Source organism: Anser anser (assembly GCF_964211835.1).
Source record: "Anser anser genome assembly, chromosome: 3".
Classification (NCBI taxonomy): Eukaryota; Metazoa; Chordata; class Aves; order Anseriformes; family Anatidae; genus Anser; species Anser anser.
In genome coordinates this window covers 101879759-101903782 of record NC_139722.1, presented here as the reverse complement: position 1 = coordinate 101903782, position 24024 = coordinate 101879759, and the positions used below count along the sequence as shown (strand labels likewise).

Genomic DNA, 24024 nt, shown 5'->3' with positions numbered 1-24024 from the left:
GATTCCTTTTTTTTTTTTTTTTTTCCAGTAAATGATGAGACTGTGGACATATTCATTCATATATTATCCTAGAAATCCGACCTCCTTCCAGTCTTGCAAAATCACTTGCAAATTCTCAGTGGTACTATTTTCAAAAAATGTGAAGGAAAGAAAAATACCACCATTTCTATCACTTTAAATGATATTAAAAGCACTGATGTAAACAGTGGGATAGATGAACTGTTGACATTTTAGGCACATTGCTGATCTATACTGCTCAGAGTAGCTGGAATCAGCATTGTGATCTAAACCCTGGCAGTGCTGGCCGATCCATGCTGATGTTCAAAAATAAACCCAACAGTCAATTGCTCATTTCCTATATTGTACAATTTAGTGACTGAGGTGAGGGTAGTCTGTAGCTTTTAAGAAACCTTTTGGATGGAATTTCTACCTGTAAAGCCCAGTGCCCCTCAGATGGTGTATGTCATACAGGTTGTGAGTTCAGGAACATTTCTGTCATATGAAAAGCATGCCTGATTTCCATAATTAGTGCATATTTGTAGAAGAGGAGAAAAGCAGTGGGCTTTTGATGAACAGAAGGCAAAGAGAACTTGCAAAGCGTCGAAGATAGCACACTGATAAAGGGCGGGATGTCCTGATTCCCCAGGAGGCTCAAGTTATTATCACTACAAACCGCCTAGTCAGCACGAAACAGCTCATACTCCATTCCACGTTACATGAGCATGTAACATCACATTTACATGCCCACCTGTCTCTGGAATAGGGTGACCCTGCGGCAGGGGACACTGAGATAGCTTGGTGGGCCTTGCCATGTTGTCTGGAACAGTCCTCAATTCAGCTGGCAGCACAAGAGGCTTCAGAAGGCCTCAACCTCAGCAGAAACAACAAATTTTACAGCAGCACAGTATGGACATAGAGAAAGACATCTATCCTCCTTGCGGAGCTGATATTCTGTGTTAGCTGCTCCAATTAACAACCCAGAGAAGGATATGGAAAACAAACAGGATGTTGGCTATAGCTAAAACATATATGATTATAAACACTGGCTAGTTCCAACATACAGCCTGTCTTCAGAGTCCTACCAGCATTAACACTACCATTAAGTGTGTACCCAGTTCGTATCTGCATGGATGTACCATGTATGCTTCCTTGAACATTAGCTTTCCAAAAGTGACTATGGTCAACTTTTTCTCTGTACTTTTACCTACATGGGGCAGCATTTCTGTAACAAATGATGAGTAAAGGGCATTTCGGAAATGACAACTCTGCAGCAAATCATGTTCCTGTTCAGTATTAAAATGGTAAAGCATACCCCTGAGAGCTGCTCTGGAAACGAAAGCTTAAACATTGTCCTCCAGAAAGAGTATGCCGGAACAATAATGTTTCATAAAACATTAACATTAGCACTAAAATATTCAAAACATCCTTGGATTTGCTCCATCAAAATCATGCCTTTTTTTTTTTTTTAATACTGGCACCAGTGGCAGTATCAATTTCTAACCATTCCCTTTCTTAAACACTGTTACTGCTGAACACTGAACTGTTACACAGTTGAAGACAAGCAGGCTTATTTTACTAAATAATGTAACTAGTTATTTTTGATGTATTAGTCTGATTTACTGTTTCCAAACAAATTTTTCATTTTAAGTACAAAAAGTTGATTTCTATGGTCTGTTTGATGTTTTTTCATGCATGCAAATTTTTTAGAGAACATTTTGTCTTTAGCTTCCTGTTATGCACATTTTTAAGAGCTTAATGTTTCCTGCTTCCACTTAATATGAAAAGAACATTGCACATTTTTGCTGAATGTCAATGAGATAGTTACATTACAGAATTCATGTCTAAACGACTCTGAAACTGTGACTAGGTATCAGCAGAATTCCACTCCATACCGGAAAAGAACTTAATTAATACAATAGACCCAAAATAAAATGGATCCTCCCCAAAATACAAAGCAAAGAGTGGGAAACTCAACCACCAGTAAATATTGAATTAAGCATGTCTCTCTTATTTAAGTGAGACAATAAAACAAAACAAAATAAAAGTCTTGCAGAGGTTTCAGAAATATATTTACAATTTATTTAGGTCAGTTAATAGGGGTTTTGTCTCATCAGGCAGGAGATGAAGCAGCATCAGTCTCTCCCTAAGCACCTTCAGTATTTTACTAACGAAGTTACAGTACATCGGAATATTTTAATCTGACACAAAGAACAACAATAGATCTGACTGCTGGGCTGATAATCTTCTTATCACACCCTGTGAAACCTAGCTCTAATATTTGACTGAGCCTCCATTACTCGGCAACACATTCTAAAAAGGCCAACAATGGAGAGAGAATGAAGTGGAGTGTGGAAGTACCTCCATATCTACATAAAAGAGATTAGAGGCGACAGCGTTCCATTTTACAGCTCAATCATATTGTGTTAGCATGCGCTTATCCGAGCGCGGATGAAATTGAAAGAGAAATAAAAAAGAGTCAGGCAGATAGGAACCAGAAAAGCGAGGCATGAGCAATTTCCAAGGATATAAAAGGATGCTAATGGCGGGGCCCTGTCATTCTTAAAAAGGGCTATTAGGGCACCATCATCTGTTCTTGTGCCCTTACACTCCTCTAACTAAAGTCAAGCATTTCCTAATGCCATTGTGATCTTTTTCTTCTTCAGATAAGACATGGTCATGTTTCATAACAACACACTTTCCATTTATTTGATTTATAAATGCAAGGAGACTAATTCTATTTACTGATAAAGGCTTTCCATATATATTTTTCTTTCAATATTTCCTTTTGTGGATGGCATAGACTTTTTGTTCAATAAAAGCAACTATTGCAAATGTTTCCAACAGCACAAAAGTACTAATGATTTTATGAAAGCATTTGAAGTTTGTATAATTTTAAAACAATTTTTAGTCTTGTGACTGCAACGGGAAATCGTTGACTATAGGAGAATGCATGCTGCATTATTACCATTTTATAGATAATCTCACTAAAAAGACTTTTTGTTAGAACAACAAAAACATTACTTGGTTCTCTTCCACAAATACAAATTTTATTTTTAATTGCAATGCTTTACAGCCAAGATCTTTATTAGTTATTATAATATATATGGGACTGTAATTACACTGAACTTTAAGAAATCACTATAGAAAAAGATTTGCTGACTGCTGATTTGCTATGTTAGGCACAAATTCACTACAGGTATAATTAATCGATTCCAAAAGATGTACTCCGAGGTCCGCTTTACTAGGTCCACTAAACTGCAGAGAACTTGCATGCAATTTGCACCTTTTTCTAACTCATCCTCCTTCCAGTTCAGTTCTGCTAATGCCTACGGTAACATTTGTTAGCTTAGACAACAGGCAGATAGCACCAGGCTGGGCTTTTCTACAAGTTGTTTTGTGCCAGACATCAGCTGAGCTTAGGCAGTCCAAGTTCAACAGCACTCCATCATTCAAAACCAAGCTACAACAGCTCATCACATTTGCCCTTTACCATGTCAAGCCCTTTTGAATTTTGATTTTTGTGATCAAGCGCCAGACAACAAGCACAGGTTTTATCACTGCCCTCTCAGAAGCTCAGAAGGCTTATGAAGCCTTTTTTTCCCCGTTTAGTGCTTTATCTTTTTCCCCATACCTAAGTGGGGTCAAGTGAGTAAACTTACACATGTGGTTTTGCCATGGCAGGTGTGCTTTTGAGTTTACCTTGTAATAACGGGCTGCCTCATGTCAGAAATATTCCTCAACCAGTTCAGACTGCAGACTTTAAATTTTCAATGCCACTTTACAGCACCCAATAGCTTTTTCATGCTAGCCAAAGCCATCATTTTAAAGGCCGTTCAGTCTCATCCCTCTGCTCTTTCTACCCCTCCAGCCAAACCAAAGCTATGTAACACATTCACAAATCAAGCTGACTAAAGTTTCCTTGCAACTACTCTGGAGTGTGACTGACTTCTTTCAGAACTATTCTATTTTGGTTAAGGTGATCTAGGTATCTTCCAAAGATGAAACTCAAACTCACCTGTTTAACTTATTTTGACTTAATTTGGGGTGCTTTATTAGCAACCAGTGTAAGACAAAGTAGCTAGTATAATATAGAGTGATGTTTAAATTAGTTTACAATTTGCCTGGGCTCATCTAGAACTGCTCTGAACAAAGCCATTCAGAAATGTCAGCTGTGTTCCTAACCACTGTAACAAATTGTTGCCTGAACGCTGCACACCTAATGACTTCAAATTAGCTTCACTGCGATATTGCCTGACAGTTCGTTACGACTGTTAGCAACATAGCTGGTGTATCATGACCAATAAATTGGTTTCAGTGTGGGCTGGGAAAGGGACTTCCATCAATTTGATTAAAGAAATTACTGTAGCATTCAAAGCATAAAGACAAACTAGTTTAAGGAGACAGAAATAAGTTAACTGTACCAGAAAAAACATTGCTTGTGAAACAAAAGCTTGTTTATACACCATTTGCAGCACAGAGAATGACTAAATTTCAACTGTGTGGCATACTGACTATTTGGGAATCTGTAGGCTGTTTTCTCTTGTCTGAATCAAAATAAATTTCCATAAACATACACATTATTTTATTATTACATTGTGTTAGTATTTATATTTATCTAAGATGACCCAAAAGCACCTACCAAAAGAATTGAGGCCTTGAGCTGGTTAGCACGAATTATAAAAAAAAAGGAAGAGCCAGTCCTTACCTGAAGTTTATTTGTACAATCATAAATGTCAAAGAATCGTAGGAAGAAAGTAAAAGATTGGAGTATAGACACTATGCTCCCTGTTTGAATGAATGAAGAAGATTCAAGGCTCTCACTGTTCTACTTTGTTTCTACAAATAGTAGGAGGCTATTCTTGTGATTTCTTTGGATACTGGAAATAAAATACATTTAGCTTTGATAAACAGACAACAGACTGCAATATTTATTCTATCACTAATATTGCGGCATCCCAAAATCATATATAAAATGACGACGTTGTATTACTCAGAGGAACTAAAGGATATCAGTTCTTATGTTCAATAAGGCTTCACTGTCGAAATTAGAAAACTAATGAGCTGATGAAAACACATAAACATGCCCACTCATCTGCTGGACTGGAAAAATACCTCAAGAAACAAGAAAAAAAGCCAATATTTTCTGTGTAACTTTACCATTTGTGAAAGGTGACAGACTGACAACCCTGGAGACTCTCTACGAGCTCGTCTATTTGCCCTCAGAAGAAGCACAAATACCTCAGCACTGAGTGAAAAGAAAATATACCTCAAATGTTATCTGAAGAAACCACTAACCTTGTGAGAGAATACTTCTGATGACTGCTTATCTGGCTAAGAAGGGTGCCAGTTAGCTTTACAAACATCAAAACATTTAAGAGATGTAGAGCCCAGCCCATTTCATACAGACCAAGGAACTACCAAGATATTGGAAGAGACCTTTTGGTACAATTCACATCTTTCTACGGAACTGCTGGAACAATCCAGTTCTCATGCTAGTCTGTTCAAGGAAGAGAACAACTCCTCCGTGTCATGCTAAAATACAACTGAATTTTTGCACCTCCTCCAGTCAGTATAAAATAGTGCAGCCTTTATGGAATAGAGCAGCTAGACTACATTCGACTCCTGCTGAATCATATGAGTGCAGAGTGCTTATGCTACCCTTCCTACCAGGATAACGCTCTGGATAGCAAGTTTATCTTAGTACATGAAAAAAAATAATTTCACTGAACAGCATGTGAAACTTATAATCACGGTTATAATCATAGTAAGAATAATACCACTTCCAAGAGAAGATATAGTATCATCTAACCTATGTCCAATGTGAATAAGCTGGAGCCTTAAGAAAATTTTATTCATTGTAGTGAGAGAACAAATCTTTTTTTTTTTTTTAACTAGAGCATAACAACAGATGTGATGATTTACGTACTTCATTTATTTGCAATAAATACATTATATGTACCTGGAATATGCTTAGCCCATCCGATGATCACCACCAGTTCTCTGTCTGCCAGGTCACAAAGAGTGGTAAGTGCTTTGATGTCACTGTCTGGAACAGTGGGGTCAGGCATAGCATAGATCTTCTCTGGTTCAGCCACCAGCAAATGGGAGACAATCTTGTTATCTGTAAAAATGGCCCAGAACAGTACAAGATCACCAGTAGCATCATTCTGCTTTTTAAACAGATGGCTCACATTTCAAAGTGCGCAAGAATTTGTCTTAAGATACCGGACCTAATTAAACCTTATTGTAATTTCACTGGCTTCTACAAGCAGTTACAGCACAGACAAATCTGATCCATTAACAATGTTCATCGAGCTAGACGTGTATGTTCTTAAGAATGTAAATTTAATGGAATGTAGAAATACGTGATCACCTCTTAATATCAGAGTACAAACTGTAGAAAAATCTTCATGCATTAGAATGTATTTTGGACTGTGCAATCAGAAAAGTTTTGCCTTCCTCTAACTACCTGAAAAAACCCCAAAGGCACTGGTATTTTTTGAGAAAGGAAATACCACAAGCAATTAGTCAATCACTGAAATTTGCAGTGTTTGTCAGCGATTTCAACAACCCTTCTCCGTTTCAGATATCCCTGTTGAACAGCTGTAATAGAAACGATGTCAGGACTTTCCCAGTGCTTATTATTCTATATATCTTATATTATGGGTATAGAGCCTGTTAAAAAACTAATAATGAATCTGTGCACTTTGGGGCCTATCTTGTGAGAAAAGTGGGGGTGTTGTCACATATTTGCTTTTCAGTGAAACACACACATTAAGATTCACGTATACAATCATCTTATTTAATTATGAATGTATAAAAATAATATAAATATATTTAAAATAGAGTAATGATCTCTCATTTCTAGCAAGGAAGAGCTATTAAAGTCAATGAAACTAAAGAGTGCAAAACTAAGGAAAGTAACAAGGATGCAAATCCTACCTTTAAAAACTGGTTTTGTGCAAAGAACGATGCTTTATCATATGCACACACTTACTATTTTTACCTAAATATCATTGTCATTTGTATGTTTAAAATCTACTTTTTCATCCACATAAATTATGAAATTTATTTGGAATAATCAATTAAGTTATAAGGAAAACCAAAAACAAAGAATAGAAGTGCCGGGAGGATTTACAACACAGAGTTGTTATTATATACTATATAAGTAGGATAAACAAAAAATGAGCATTATAGTCACATGGAGAAATAATGGAAATATCTTATCTGCATACAGGAGCCTGATTTGTTACTCTCAGAACACAGAACTGAAAAATGGGAAAAGAACTAATTCATTAAACCTCCTAATATAGCATAGATTATTATAACTCCAAATGTATTTACATTTGTACCTTTTTATGGTAGGTACATCTTCTGACCTCAACTGCACCACCAAAATTTCAAGCCCAAAGAACGCTCTTCAGAGAATTTACAGTAAGCTGTTTCTTATGATAAAGAGTCACGGGGGCTTGATATAAATGGGATTCCACTGGGAGAAGGTGCAAAATATTTTCTGACTGCAGAGCAAGCTGCTAGAATTAGTGTTATTTTCCTTCTGCACTTAAGTCACAGGCTGGACCACACTGTCCTCCTGTGAGGGAATTGCAATGGAAGCTTGCCCAGGAGTGTCGGAGGGGCTCCCTACCAACCCACGACAGATTTCCATAAAATACTCACTTGATTCTGATTTCTGATACTTTACAGCTCGTTTGTGGCATAGGCTCCTTGATTCTGATCTACTGTCTCTACAACTTTTGCCTTATTCCAGATTTGTGTGTCAGAAGTTGTGATATATGTTAGGCTTTCATAAAATAAGTGCAAGAGCCAACTGGAAACCATCACATCACGCATGTTTTATTACAAGGGGATATATTCATGTTTTATAGGAACTATGCCAACTGAGTAATTCTTGATCTCAATATTCTACTGATTATCAAACTGATTAATGAGAAAATCTATTCTTATTTAAAGATGACAGATGGTAGTTTTAACTTATATTGCAAACAGCCTTTGCACATTTTTTTAATTTTTAAAGTCTTTCCTTATGATTTTGAATTTCATACAGAAAACATCATGTTGTAAGAGAGAACAGATAATGTTGCTTCTTCCCAAATTCCTGAATCTGTATACCTTTTGAAAAGTAGGATAAAAGTACTTTAATATCAAAACATATCTATGAGGACTTCAACTTTGTATTTTTTTAACTAATGATAAATAAATGAAGAAGCACTCAGGTCCCTAAGTTCTGTTGTTTTTTCCATGTAAACAAAAGAAATGGCTAAAGAACCTCTTTTATATTTTTTTAATGAGTTTCCTCATCAATGGTTCTTCTGCATACAATTCGGGAATATCGTATATTTTGGTTTATGACTCACAAAATCTCAAATTCTTTTATTTTCCCAATCAGCAAGATCTACAGGCAGGCCATGAGATTTCATGGTGAAGTTGGAAAAGGCAATATAGGCCAGAAGTAGGTCTAGGAAAGATCCTCCAAACAGCTGTTCTTTTGCTAGAGGGAAAAGAGCTACATATACATGTATGTAGCTCAGCATGCCTGCGTGTATTCTACACGTATGCATGTATGAAGCATATGCTAGAATATGGCATAGAAAAATTCTGACTGTACTCAGAAAGCCCCATCACTCAGGAAATTGAATAGCCATGAGCACTGTTTCTAGGTAAATCTTATTTAATGTTTCCCTAATTAGAATCAATAGAACCCAATTTTCATTCCTGTGCCTTTGTTATGCACAAACTATCAGTCAGGGTCCAGAAAATCTCCCAGGCTACTTCCACACAAAACCGATTCAACTCTTTCAAGTCCTGACACTTATCTGACAGGATCTGAAAATTAAGTTTTATAAATGTTTGTTACAAAAATGTTTGTAATTAGACAAGCTGAGGAAAATGAAAGGAGGCATTTAGATAATGAGTAATGATTTACAAGGAGGTTGGTTTATCTCTGACAAACGGAGCTTACAGAAATTGGTGTAGTTATCATCTTAAAGGTAATGTAATGTATTACTTCGCTACTTTGCAGTAATCTTGGGTTTACACAGAGATTCTTGTATTTGAGTACAACAGTGTTAACCTCGTTCACATCAAAGGGCTTGTTTTTGTTTTTTTTTCCCTGTTTGGTCTTGGCTTTTTGGTTTGCTAGGCTATCATCATTTCTACTCAATGACAATATCAAGTAAATGAAAAACTGACAATCTGTGCACCCAGGAAAACTAAACCTCTAATGAAATTAAGCATTAGAGTTTATTAAATTTTATTGTATTATCAGAAAGTTTTTATTATAATGTGCAAAATCTGCTTAGTGCAGCCCTAGATTGTATTTACAGAACGGTGGGACAGCTTATGTAGGCTGAGTAGAAGATGCCAGATTGGACAATTGAAGGAATATAATCAGCATAATGTTTTTTGGAAAGGCAAAAGGAAACTATGCCATATGTTCACTTAAGCCTTAATTTTATGTAAAACTGGCTGTTTTTTCTTTGACACAGCTAAAATGCCCTTTCACTTACAGTTCAAAGACTGTTTATTTGCTCTCCAGATCCCCATATGCTCAAATGTATTGTACACAGCACTGTCCCCTACTGGGGAACACAAACTGAAACAATTGCACTTTCCATACAGCCAGGTATTTTCAAGAGCCTATAAATGACGTGTGTGTTGTCTTTTTCTGTCAGAGGCATGGGTGCAGAAGAAAATGCAAGAGAAGGAATTTCCTCTCCTTATTTCTCTGGTTTATTTCTCTATTTTAAGAGCAAATTAACCTTCATGACAGAAGCAACTGAATGTGCGAATTCTGATTTGAATTTGAAAAAGTTTACAGCATTTGATAGAGAGTGTATGCCTTTGCAGGGCAATACACTAGCCTCTTGCACTACAGCTATAATGCTATTAAATTTACTTCATGGAATTAGTACAGTCACTGCTTGAGTTTATATAAGCTGCAAAGCAAAACCCCTAACTATTTTTAGCTAATCGCAAAGAGGATGGAACTTGTATTTTGGCAATGAGATGATCATCTCTCTCTCTCTTTTAATTTCAGCCTGGCAAGATACAATCAAGGACATCATTAAAACAAAACAAAACAAAAAAAACATCATGCTTATAAGGGTACTAGAGCCCTAACTACCAATCTATGCTTGTTATTAGTGTGGCATATTGCTGTTTTAATCTAATGCTAGGTAGTGTATTAATCTATAGGTATAAATTAATGAGGCTCTTAATGTATTTTCATTGGGAGGTTGAGCAGTCAAACTCATTTAGTTAGTGAAAACCACAAAAATCACTTTCTTGTGAAATCTGAAACTAGAAGCTTCAATGAACTAATGATCACAGTATGAACCATTTTATGTACCACTGAAAATAAAGATAACCCGTAAATGTAAAATTTGCACTGCATAAACCATGCTTTTATACACTTCCACCTGTAAAAGTATTCTTTGTTCAACTCCACTTGAGAAAGGATGAGCATATTTAAAACAAAGCATGTTAACAGCTAAATGTCTATAGGGTTATGGCAATATATTCTGCCCAAAATCTTGTACCAGTCAGAAGAAGGAGCTTAGCAAAAAGGGCTAGGAGTCAATACCTAGTCTTGAAAGAGAAACTTCAAATATTTGGAGTACTCACATGGCTTTTTTGCTGGCTGAACTAGCTGAGGGTTCAGGTATGGGCTATTCTCTGCATCTATTCTGCGCTTGTACTTCTGGCGACCTCCACGTACTCTGTCTAGGCGGACACCTGCATTGGGAAAAATAAGCAAACATGCCATTAAATATATTATGAGGATGCCCTTAATATAACAATCTTCCATCTCCTGCCTTCCAAGATTTATTTAAAACGTGTACTAATTTCAAAAGAGTAATTTTAGAAGCAAGGGAAAGCAACACTACACGTATTTGCAAGCTGTTTAGATTTTCACACATGCAAGACTAAGTATACAACATAATTTCCTGTCCGTTGAAAACCATTTGTTAATTTTTACATAATATTAAACACAGCTAATGAGGTTAGTTTCCATTTGAAAGAGTTTTGAGTCTTAAGTCTTCTTTAGCAGAAGCAGAACTTCAAAGCTGTAATAAACACCATGGATATACAAGGCAAACATTATGAGTAGAGAAATACAGAGAATTAGAACTTTAGAGACAACTGGTGTTATAGACAGTCTATGCAGTCAAAAGCAATACTTTTAGTTACCATGACTAGAGGACAAAAAGTAAATACCTTAGTTAAATAAGAATGTATATGTGGATTAAAGACCCAAAGTGGTTCATGAGAGTTTGAAAGAAATTGTATAGGTGTTCATTTAGATGTCAGCAACGATTAATTAACATGTGTGTTCTACTTCCAAATTGTTCATTGCTTCAATAAAAGCATTCTGATACTTGTTTTGATCAGATATATGGGAGTTTACTTTCCTGAAACAAACTATAGCTGCTCTCATAGACAAAATGAAGAAGGGGGGGAAAATAAGGATGGTAGGTCCTACAAAACAACGAAGTATTTTTATTTCCTTCTGAGTCACCCGGATGGATTTCCCAACAACCACGAAAAATGTCAGTATAACCAAGTAGTAACACAATGCTGAAGTTGAAAAACTCAGCATCTATGCAGGGCAATAGGTCAAGTAATACCAAGCGCAACATTTGTCCCTGATGACACGGATTTAACTACACAAGAATGCAAGGACATGTTACATATCAATGATCCCTGCAAGTGATGGAATAAAGTGCAGCTCACTTTCTCACTTTGCTTTTCCTCTTCCATTTTAGCTCTCCTCCCTCTATCTTTTCTATTGCCATTATTGTGCCCTACATCTATATTACTTCTTATCTCCTTGTACTCTTTCTTACAGGAAATAACTCCAGAACTGGCTTCTGGACTGCAGAGAAGCTACCACCAAAAAATTTACAGTATAAACTGTATAAACTGTAAACTGCACAGCAAAAAGAAGACACCACAGAATTTATGTGCTGCTCATCAACCTGCACTGGTAGTATACAGTCTAGTTACCAGGAAACATCTGTCACTCCTCTTTCATCCTAAAAAAAAAAAAAACAAAGAGGATTTGGTAGAAATTTGAGGGGTTTGGTTGAAAAAAGCCATTTTACCAAACAGCCAGGAATTCAAGGCCAACTGTTTGTTTTGTTTTTGATTCTTCTCGTTTTCTCTCTCTTGCTTTTTTCCTTTTCCTGTTCTCTCTCTCACTCTCTGAGCTGGCATGACACCAACCTACCAGAGCACTCCATAACTGAACCGAGGATGATGGACTTTAAAGATCTAAATTTGTGCTCCTCTGTTTGGCGTGAAGGCTTTGCACACATGGTATTCTCATTTGCCTTGAGGGGCTGTTAATATGTGGAAAAGTTAGAAACACAGCAAATACTTGGCTTAAGGTCCCAACCAATGCCTGTAAGCATAAAGCAGTGCATTGGATACAGTAACAGTGCTCAACACTTTTTGCTCACCAGGACATTGCATATTGATCACCTGTATTTCACAGTGAAATTTCATTCAGTTTACTGTAGAAGTGTGTGCATTTCATTCCCCAAACTCAAGAAGTGTATTTCGTATTGTACTTTACCAATAACATTTTTGGGAATCACATTATATAAATAAAACTAACCAACCACATACAGAAACAGGCCAATATATAATTATGAATGAAATCTTATTTATACTATTTATAAACTTAAGACTGATTGTTGGTCTAAGCTATTTGATACAAATTCAGAGTTATTCAATCAACAGTTATTTTTCTTTGGTTTTAAAGATCTCTTTAGAAATGCATGAACTACAACACCACTTTAAAAATTGATAGTCAAAAACTTTTCAGAGCTAGTGCTAGCTCAGTGTTTTCCATCCTTGAATCAGAGTTTGAGCTATATGCAAAGAAAATGACACCTGGGACAATACACTGCTGTAAAAACAAACCGCAGAAGACCAAGGTTTGACAATTGAATATTCAGAAATAGGCAAAGGATTAGAACGAGCCATGTGGTATTGGTGGGATTATGAAGAAGACTGCCCAGAATTTGAAGAAAAGCAGATAGAAAATGATTTCTGCATAATTCAGATGTCATCCTTCTTTCTGTTTGGGAGCAGATTTCATAGTGATAAAAGATGGATAGCATCAGATAGAAGCATGTTTAATCAAAAAGAAATGGAACTGAAGCTTTAAATTAAAATAATATAAATCTACCAAGATGAACGATTTTTATTTTTTTTTTTATCTCCTTTGCATTTGCCTAGATTCAAGCCATTCACATACTCAATGGAAGGAAACACAGACAAATGTTGCAATAGCAAAATTATTTGTAGATACATGAACTCACCTATATACATATATATACTGGTATCTACAGCTTTTTTTTTTCTTTTCTTTTTTTTTTTTTAAAAAAAGAGAAATATTACGATTCTAAATAATTCAGGAATAACAGTATTAAACATTTTTAAATAACATAACTAATTCCTGTTCTAATGTGAAATGATTTCTGATAACACAATACCAACAGAAAATAAATTACAGGTTGATAACCCTTTCATTAAAACTGATAAGGAGGTTATCATCATTTTAGCTTCTAAGACTTCCTCTCTCCTAATGCCATTACAAAATAACTATTTTAGCATCAATTTCTGATAATCTAACACACCCTAACTGGTATTTTACTTCCCAAGTGTCATTAAAGGAGTAAACACAATACAAGACACTCCTTAATAAAGGATACCAACCTCATATTTGGTAAAACTTATCAGAGTTTGGAAGATAGCAAACTGAAACCCAGAGGTTCCTGGGTAGGTATACATTTCTATACATTTTCCCCTGCAATTTCTATAGCTTGCATAAGATAATTCATTACAAAAAGATGCATTTGTTTGCTCTCAAGATGGTAACAGATGATGCCTTCTTTGTTAGAAAAATAAAGGAAAGAAAGAAAGGCAATTTTGTCCACATAGATCTTCATTTGGGAGGAGGGTTTTAACATCTTGATCACCGAGGTAACTGCTATAATTTAACACATATTCTTTACTCAGATTACTAAAGAGGATATTGTAGCACCTAGCTGTAGTACAGGGTGAAAGAAGTTAAGCAGATTTCTGATTTCACTCTATCAGTATCCCCAGCTGCAAAGTGAAAAGAAAGATACTCATCCCACCCATATAAACTAACGTCAGATCTTGGAACGGCTTGCACTGCAGGTATTATCATTACAGTTGTTAAGGGTCAAAATATCCATTAGCGTCAGTGAACAAAGCTCCGCTGAAGAGAAGAAAGTTGACTCTTCACATTCCCCAACACTGAGCTTCATTTTTAAATTCCTCAGTAGAAAAACAAAAACAAAAGCCCAAATGAGAAAAACATGGGTGACCACAGGGAGTCTTATTTTGGTATCCAGAGAAGTAACAGGACTGCTACCAGTTATAACGTGATTTCAGCAGGCAAGTTCAACACATTCACTTTACATCTTAGGACAAGCCCAACTCATGAACTCTTCTGTTCAAGAATGATGCGTAATAATGCATTTTGGCATGATTAACAAAGCTCAGAGGATAAGGATTAAACTAGAACTATAATATATGGAGAGATGGAAACTATGTACATCACAGCAATTGCTACATTTTTTTTTTTTTTTAAAGAAGGTAATTACAAATACTAATACAAAATAAGAATTTCTCCATCTGACCATAAGGAAAGAAATGGTCTCATAGTTACTACACTAGCTTCTACAAAAAAGGTTCACATCCTGTGTTCCTCAAACAATCTTTCCAGGACTTTCTGTCAAAAGCTCACCAATGTAGAACAAAGTGATATTGGTCTGTCACTCTGAAGTGAAAGCATCCTCATAGTCATCCACACAAATAACCGAAGACTAGAGCTGATGTACAAAGTGAGCTACACACCAGGTATTTCAATCCAAACAAACTTAACACAGGCAAACCTGAACTCTCTATTTTCTCCCTTTTTTCATCTATTCCTCCCTCACCAATGCTATTGCAAATTATTATTCCTTTTCTGTAGTCCTTGTCTCACACAGCCCTGAAGCAGTCATGTGTGACAGGTACCCCACTGTGACCAGTGCTATATAATCAAAAAGATTGCCCTTGTCCCAGTACATCATTCGTTTTGTGATTCAGGTCCTCCGTATGATAATCATACTTAACCGTCTAATATTTTTCCACATAGATCCAAGCCACATCCAAAGTATATCATTTATTCCCTCATAACTTGCCTTTCTTCCTCTTTTCTGTGCCCTTCTTCTTACCATGGATGCAAGCCTCCAGCACTCATTCGACCACTTGTCCCACAAATGTTCTCCTCCTTTGCATTGAACACTTACACTCACAGGAAATCCTCAGGCTGACTTGCAAAGCATTTGCCCACGCGTTCAGATCAAGACCTACCAATACCAGGACTGCCTATAAGAAACTGCTTACTGTCTGTAATCTGGGATTGCTTTTCATTTTGGAAAAAAGTAAATCTATTTCGCTTAAATATGAACTAGTACCTGAGTAAGTCAAATCTCTCTCTCTTTTTCCACTACATCAGTGGAAAGTAGAGATCAGAACCAAGCCTCTTTTGACCTAAGGAAGTTTCAAATTCTGCTTCCTTTCCATACCCCTACCTCATAAGTGAGTTAGAGTTAGCAGATGTGTTCTATGCCAACGCTCTTCTGGCAAGCTCCACCTCTAACACAGCACTCTACATGTACTAAACATATTCCCATCACGTTTTCTAGGATATGTAACTGGGTAAAGATCCATTTTCTACAGATGCTATAAGATTCCCAGCATTGCCTTACATTCTTAAATTCTGTAGTGCAATTTATAAGAATGGATTCCAGGAAAACTGCATCTTGCCAAGCTTTAGAGGAACATCAATAGGAGAGGCCAATAAATAAATAAATGAATAAATAAATAAAAAGATTATCAGCAAAACTAGAAACAGCAAAAGGAATTTTAATGGCAGGTTCTGATGTGGTTCTCCTTTGGGACAACATCTTGATAGGGTGTTCCAGTTCAACATGAACACACTGTGCCTGTTCATAAGTTTACTAGGTAAACTTGGGTGAATATTATAAACTCTGGGTTTTGCATATTCACAGAGAAATGGAAAAACTGTTGATTTTTCTACCATGAATACAGACAGATGTATCCAGACAAAGAACACATGGTCATCTAGTTACTTTTTAGACAATTCAGTGATCTCTGTAGTTTGGGATTAGAGAAGTGTCAGGCTACTGCATTAACCCTGAAGTTTGAAAGATCTGCAGGGGAACAAATAGTTGCACTTTAAACCACAAAGGATTTTCTCAGACTAGTGGAAACACACAGTCAGTAACACAGCATGAAGAAAAAGAGTAATGTGAGCTATCTTTTCTTCTAGATCTGCATATTTATTTTATGTGCTGAATTATAAGGATGCCAGAGAGCTTTTGAAATCTGTTTACAAAGTATTTAGATAATACCGTATGCAGGTAAAAAGTCAGCTAGACATGTAAAATATGTGTCCATTAGGCAGGCAATATTTTGAAAACAGAGTCCTAAGTCATCAAAGAAGATAAAAGCTATGGCTCACATTAAAGCTTTCCTGATCTACAGCTGAATTAACAATTAGCAGGGGAAGGCTTTAGTGTCTTGCCTTCTGATAGCTATCTGCACTATTAAACACATTACTTAGTGTAGCAACAGAAGTCTGAAAATCATCCTCCTACTTTACATTCAGTCAGCATCAAAAAATATTTGTTAGTATGGAATAAAATTGGCTGTCCTCAAGAAGTGCCTATAAAACAATTTTGTTTAGGAACCTGCCCATATAATGCACAGAAGGACAAGCCAGTGTTTATTACTTTAATATCAACCTTGCTCTGTGACTTTAAGATGCTTAATTTATCTGTTCCTCTGACAAAGATTTGCAACAAACTATTAGCCAAAATAAAGGAAAAAGTATCCGCTCAACTGTAAACATTCAGTGATTTTTTCCAGGTTGAAAAACCAAATGAGAAAAATATCCAGTTCATAAAATGGTGTGTTCAAAATAATGTTTCATTTCAGATTTTTCCCATGTTTAATAAACAAAAATGTTTCTAGGCAACCAAACATAAGTAACATTTTGGCAAATCCATTCTTTTCTTGCAATGATGAGATGAGGACAGATTTTGCTATAGGAACTGAAAAAAAAAACTCTGGTTAAAGCCCAGAGGTTTATTTTTGTTGTTGTTGTTGTTTTTTGTGTGTTTTGGTTTTGTTTCATTTGTTTGACAAAAGAACTGATAGATGTGTTACTTACACAGCTCAGTACTCAATCTCTCTTGAAAGGAACATTAACTTTGCATGAACCAATCATCTACATGCTGAACTTTAGTGCACTGTCATTTCTGCATTAAAACATAAAAGAACATGCATAAAATCCACTTCGTTTTCTCATGCAAATTAGATTTTGTGTAAATAAATTCTATTATTTCTTAGCACAAGTGGTCTTCAGTGAAGAATGTTCACATGAAGAAAATGTGAAATAAAATGTGTAAGAATGCTTTGGTTGCTTTACATTTTTTTAATGGTTCCATAGGAAGCAAAGTATCCTAATCTGTGACACTCAAAAATACAAATTAGGTCACACGCAACAGGTGACAGGTTTTAATTGAATGTCTTCTGTCTGCAATTCTGACAAAAGGTGAATGGAAATGAATGAGTCTGGCAAGACAGCCCTGAGCCTTACAATACCCAATATCTCATTATTTTTAAACAGCTATCTATAAACTGATGCTGACAAGCCTTGAACCTTTTATTTCTGTTCAAGAAGAGGAGAATGTGCAGAAAGAAGAAAAAAAAAAATAAAGAAGAGAAACAGGACAGCTACTCTGTTGCACTAAACATGTAATGCCTATTATTACCTCTGAAATATTACTGAAAGATACCTTTTACATTTCACATAGGAACTTATAAAAAAATCTGTTTCTTTTCTAGAAGAGATGCACTCCAGGCATTCAGTTCCTGCTGCCTAAATTTGTTATTTTGTGAGTTTTATACTACCAGAACTTCATTAGAATGATGCTAGGCTCATGATGATTTTAAGGACTGAAATTAGGCCACTAAATGCAGGCTACAAAACTTTCATTCCATTTCCTTCACTTTTCTGAAGTAAGAGCAGCAAAATGTGCATTTTTGTAAACTATGGAAGAAAAACATTGCAGTACTAAGACTGAGTATAGAAAGCCGTGATGTTTCTGATGTGAAAGCTACCATTGCATAATACTTCTTTCCACATTACCTGGATTACAAATATACTAATAACTAGGAAGACATATAAAGTACTGCCAAAGCTTCATGAATAACAGAGAAAATACTGTTACTAATTCCACCATTGAATTTCATGTCAATGCATCTACATGTCATAACCATACTATATCTAATAGTATACGCCTTATTTTTTTGATTATACATATAGCATCCTGGGACAAGGTGTAAGAATAAATAAAGGCAATCTATCACTAACTAGGTACCACAGTTCTTACCTTAATTTATTTAAATATAGTTATACAAGATACTATCTTGTTTCAGAACTCAAATTACAACCAGTTTAACGAGGAAAAGTTTGCTGGGCTGTGAAGTCATTACTGCATCGATACACTCGCAAACATTACTTTAAGGTGACAAGAGCAGATAGGGAAAGGCAGCTTTGCTGATGATCGAAGGAGAGGGCATGGAAGGCAAGGGGACAGAAAGGTCAAAAAGTAAGTTTGAGCAAGGCCATACCCATGCTTGAAGGTCAAAAGCAGACCTTCATTCTGGATCACACCAGCAAAGCTTATAAAGAATTCAAGAGCTATGCTAGTGACAACTCTAATAGAAAAGAAGTCTAACTGAAGTTCTGGACCATTTGCTGGCGACTCTCAAGAGAGATGGGAAGATCAAAATGAAACGCATTATAATAATCGGACTGTGAAGTACCGGTAGCATGAATCAAGATCTCAACACCCTTTTCAGATAAAATAATGTGCAGTTTCACAATATTTCAGTTAGTGACTGGGAAGATGTTGGATTCTGGAACTAATCTGAGATCCAGAAGTCACAGGAAAGTTCTTAACAGTGTGAGTTGCAACAGTTACATAAAATCATATTGGTCCTACTGGGATTGAGCAATAGCTTGCTTAGAGTTAGGATTTCTGTCTAGAGGAAGTGATTTCATTTTGCTGGAAATGAAACAGAAAACTAAATGATTGCTCTCATCATACTAGAGCTTTTAAAAGAGATGCACACCTCATTGAAATCCTAAAGTTCTTTACCCTAACAAACACATTGTTTAAGTTTGGGTTTCTTTTGTTTCTCTTTTATTAGCCTCACTTTTTTTTTTCCTTTGGAACAAAATCTTTCTCTTCTTCCCCAAGAAGCTGCCATTCTCTTCTGCACTGAACAAACAGAAGACTAAGATGACCAAAATTTAGCTTCCACACTACACTCATCTGGCAACATAAGACTTATTTTTTCAGTAAAGATGGCTATACGTTGCTAGTTGAGTTTAAATTGGCAGTAATGCAAAAATATGTGTTCTCACAGAACTTCAGGCTTCTTCAAGTCTATACATGGAAACATCATTTTGATGAAATATCTTTTCTCTTAGTATAACAATGCTATCTCAGAAAACTTTCACATATTTATGTATCGAGTAATTGTGAATGACACCTTCCCTGGTGAAATACAATTATTTCCTGCTTTTTTTTTTTTTTTAAATATTTTAAATAATAGGATAATGATTTGTGGAACCTTTTCAATTTTACAATTCATCCTTCAAACATTCCTGAATGGTATGGCAGAATTCTGAACTTATTCCCTCTTCCTTCTGCATACTATTTGATGGTACTGCATCATCTAGTCCAGTTGGCACAACAGCAAAACAACCCAAGAAGCTTACACATGTCTCAGTCTCTGGTTGGCTAACACATTTTTAGGAGCATTGTATTTTATCACAGTTTAAGCACACTTTATCAATTTAGCTATACAGAAGGTGGTATCTAGAAACTAGGCTATCTAGGGTAATGCAAGGAGTGCATGCCAGCCTGATGCTGAAAAATAGAACAAAGGCACAGGACATCGGGTACTTTTAAACCTAAGCACCAACTTTGTATGGAAAGGTAGGCTTGGAAAATGTGATTAATGTTCTTACATTTTTGGCTGGCTTTACTCTTGCAGCTAAAATATGAGCATTTTGTCTTTTACATCACGTTACTTTGTTGGCAAACTTTTTTCAGGATTAGATAGGAGTTGTACAACAGAGCTTCAGCTTGGATCTTAGTGACCTCCTGTGGTATAATTCTACCTTCCAAATAATAGAAAATCTTATATTACTAGTTTCAGGTGTCTTTAGCAAATGATATGGCCTTTCTGTACTTTGTACTTCCTGTCCACATACGAAACTTGTTTCATAAAATTCTACCTACTACAAGAGTAAAGTTCAGCAGTGGCTCATACAGTTCACAGGAAAGAGAGCCATATTTCACGACTGTGAGGAATATTGAAGTCCCTGGTTTCTACTACCTCACTGATCTCTCTTTGAGCAGTTGTTTGCTTTGAAGTGGGAGAATCTTCATCTGGTACTTAGGTAAGAAAAAGACAAAAATTTAGGTTGATATTTTCAGACGGTAAGGTAGTGACCTACCATATCACATCTTCCTGTGCTGCACCCACAGGGAATCTCAAGACTTAATGCTGAAGAATAAACTAAACATTTTTTTGTTATTTTCCAGAACATTATTTACAGAATGTTAAAGCGATCACTGTTCAAGAACAAAGGTAAACTTTAATAATTAATTGGCTAGACAGGCATACAATCAAGATATACCATAGTAATGTATAGAAAATAATGTGATATGTCAGTGCAGTGAAATTGATTCGTATCAGTGTTACCTCGTAGTTTAAAGCATTATGTTGAGAGGTGGAAAAAAAAGGAAGACGTTCTCTGCACACATTATGGTTTCTGGAGGTAGCAGATAAAAACATTCTAGTGCGTACAGCTTAATGACTGAGATAAAAGCGGTTAAAGAACTTATTTTTCTTTTCCTCAAAAAAGTTGGGTAGTAGAGTGCCTAATGTCGAGTATAAGGATGGAATATGTGAAAAAAGAAGGAAAAAAAAAAAAAGAAAGATAATTTACTCACAAAATTGTATTCAATAATCAACAGAAAAATAAATTCCTTCGACAAACCCTTTACACATAGTATTCCATAATTTCTGGGCTGGACAGTAACAGCTTCAGGAAGTCATGCCTGAGCATTAAGAGAGAATATTTTCCTCTAGAATATGCTATAGTTTAACCAAAAAAAATATTTTTTGGCCCCTCCCCTCCCCCTCATTAAAGAATTTAATTGATATGTCCTTGATATTAATGTCAAATCTTTACTCAGAGGCTACATACAGCAAACCAATTTTTAGTTCAGAATTTAAAAATTGGCTGCAAAGTTTCTGAAAACAGAGGGAAATAAGGGCGTTGTAAGGGTACTTCTAATAGAATGATGCTTTAGCACAGCTCCTCATTTTGAAAATATATTTGTGTCTGCCCATCCATTCTTATGTATCTGAGAAGTGTTCCAAGTCACAGACTAAACTAGTACATAAAATCAAAATGTTGCAACATTAAATCCCCAGCGTATGTTTGAGTAAAACTCATTTGATTTTGAATTCCAGAGTGATCCACTCAAAGTGGCCTTGCCAGAAAGTGATTTTATAAATGGCTTCTGCTGAGGCCAAGAATCCCAACCACAGAACTCTTCATAAGTATTTGTATTTTATACAAAATATCAGAGTGTATAAACATTTGCCCCAACATTTTCCAGAATACTCACAACACTTAAGGTATCACTGGGAGATCTGGTTGAAGGGACACCATCAACTCAATGAATGGCTTTGCATTTTTAAATAGATATTTGTGTGTTTACATAAAATTACTGAAAAAAATGCTTCCACAATGCAGTTTTCCTTTGCCTTTGTATAGACTTTCCCCTGTTATTCCATGAATAATAGTGTCAAAGAATTGTGCATTTATGAGAATCCAAACATGAAATTGAGTAGAAACAAAAAATAGTTCTAATCAATCAAGTTTTGATGCTGAGGTTGAGTAAGAAGCAAAGTGGGGAATAAAATTTTTAAGTTATTTCATTTTATAAGAGAAGGCTCTAGTTCCTCAACTGAAATACTTTGGCAGATCTACATAATTTATAAAAGTATCCAATTTGGTGGAGAGTCACGACTAAAAAATACATACTATTTTTTGAATCTTCTATTGTGCACTAATAAGGGTTGAAATATTCCTGTGTATATATATATTTACATAAATCCTAAAATAGCATGTGGCTTTTACAGCTAAAGCTTGAAAAGATCAGAGTAAATTTTTAAAATTCCTGTAACAACTGCATATATTCTGTGTTTCATCATTGTAAAGCAATGGGGAAGAAAACACACGCACATGAAACACACAGAGTTAAAGCATACAGACAAAGTTCTGCGGACACAAATGAAAAAAAGTCTAGGTAACTCCTCATTTTGAATACGAAGCATTCTTCTGAACACCCAGAGTGTAAGTGATTTATGTATCAGCTCATATATCCTGCTAGCCTCATAACCTGACGATACTGCCTAGAATTCTGGAGTGACAGGTTGTCCTGGCTGTGGCCTCTGTGTCTCATCTCAGGGTAATACTGGAACAACTAACGACAAGTTTATTAGTGAGAGTCGGTAATTGATACTACTGCTAGAAGCTTTCCATACAAAACAATGGTTACCCCCACATATTGACTATCCTTTCATAGTTAGCACTAGGAGTGGATCAGAGTTAATGCAGAAAATCCCAGTTGAAAAACATCATTATAATGTGTTCGGTGCTTTCCAGCCTTTTTTACTGTCCATAATGCTAAGAACAATTAATGCTATGAGATAAATTGATTTCACTTTAATAAAACACAGTAATTTTTTGTTACAATTAGACAATGTACACTGATTATAAAATGCCACTGCTCTAAAACAGAAAACTGACAATTTTCTTCTAATCTCACAGGTAATGCTGGGCCTTTGGGAAATAGGTTAATAAATTCTAGTTTTCTAAACCAGGCAGCCTGCTCTACTGCAAACTCTCCCCATTACAGTTACAGTAGATGTCTATCAAATTGCTTATGAGAACAAATTTATGGAAAATATCCAAGAGTAATGCTTTGTTCTTATTACAATATATGAATATGTATGCAATTTTAGCCAGACTAAATGAACAAAACAGAACAAAAAGAAAGGGAAAAAAGGTCAACAATTGTTGTCATGAGAATTATTCTTTTTCCACAAGGAAGAAATCCTCACTGTTAAACATGCCTTTATACGAAAGATGTTTGTGTGAGGAAAATATTTTTGTCTCAATCATATGGTTACTGCTATGTATAAAAAGTGCAGAAAGTGTACAAGGGTATGTTAATACAAGTAAATTGGCAACATAATTACATAAACATTATAAGAAAATAAGAGAAACATAAACATTAAAAGGAAATAAAGCATAAAATTTCTTTATCCCCAGAAATTATTTTATATAGAACTTTAACAGATACGAAATTAAAAAAAAATAGTTTTGAATCAATAATTCCTGACAAGCACAGGAATTAGCTATCTAAATTGGCACACACTTACCCTTCTGAGTGCAGATCTCAGTGGGAATATTCACCGTGTGCAATGCAAAAGACACGCATATTTTATTTTTCTAGGGGTCACAAAAGGAATATTTACCAAACAGAAGACCAAGCTCTTCTCATTCAATGCATTGCTAATCTAGCATAATTCTATCGATGTCAGTAGTTTCATCCAGAGTTACTTCCACAGGCAGGGAGGGCAAACAACAATTCACTTTCACAGACTTGGTATTTTGTCCAAATACTATGTCCCTTTCAAAGTTTTCTGCTTTCTGTCCTCTCTCTCCCAGCGTTCTCCTTCCCTCCATTAAAGCACTGAATTCTCCCTCTGTTTTTTCACTTAAACAAGCAA

General features: G+C 35.7%; 1 protein-coding gene across 28 annotated transcripts in view; it reads right to left on the bottom strand.

The window, feature by feature from the left end:
• Nucleotides 1-24024, bottom strand: part of ESRRG (estrogen related receptor gamma) — a 405552-nt gene that overhangs the window by 42059 nt on the left and 339469 nt on the right. For all 28 annotated transcript variants that reach the window (XM_083828186.1, XM_083828164.1, XM_083828174.1 and 25 more), the window contains 2 exons: nucleotides 10645-10755; nucleotides 5960-6121 (listed from right to left, as the gene is read on the bottom strand). In XM_083828186.1, the coding sequence (XP_083684312.1) occupies nucleotides 5960-6121; nucleotides 10645-10755 (273 nt within the window). The remainder of the gene's footprint in view (nucleotides 1-5959; nucleotides 6122-10644; nucleotides 10756-24024) is intronic.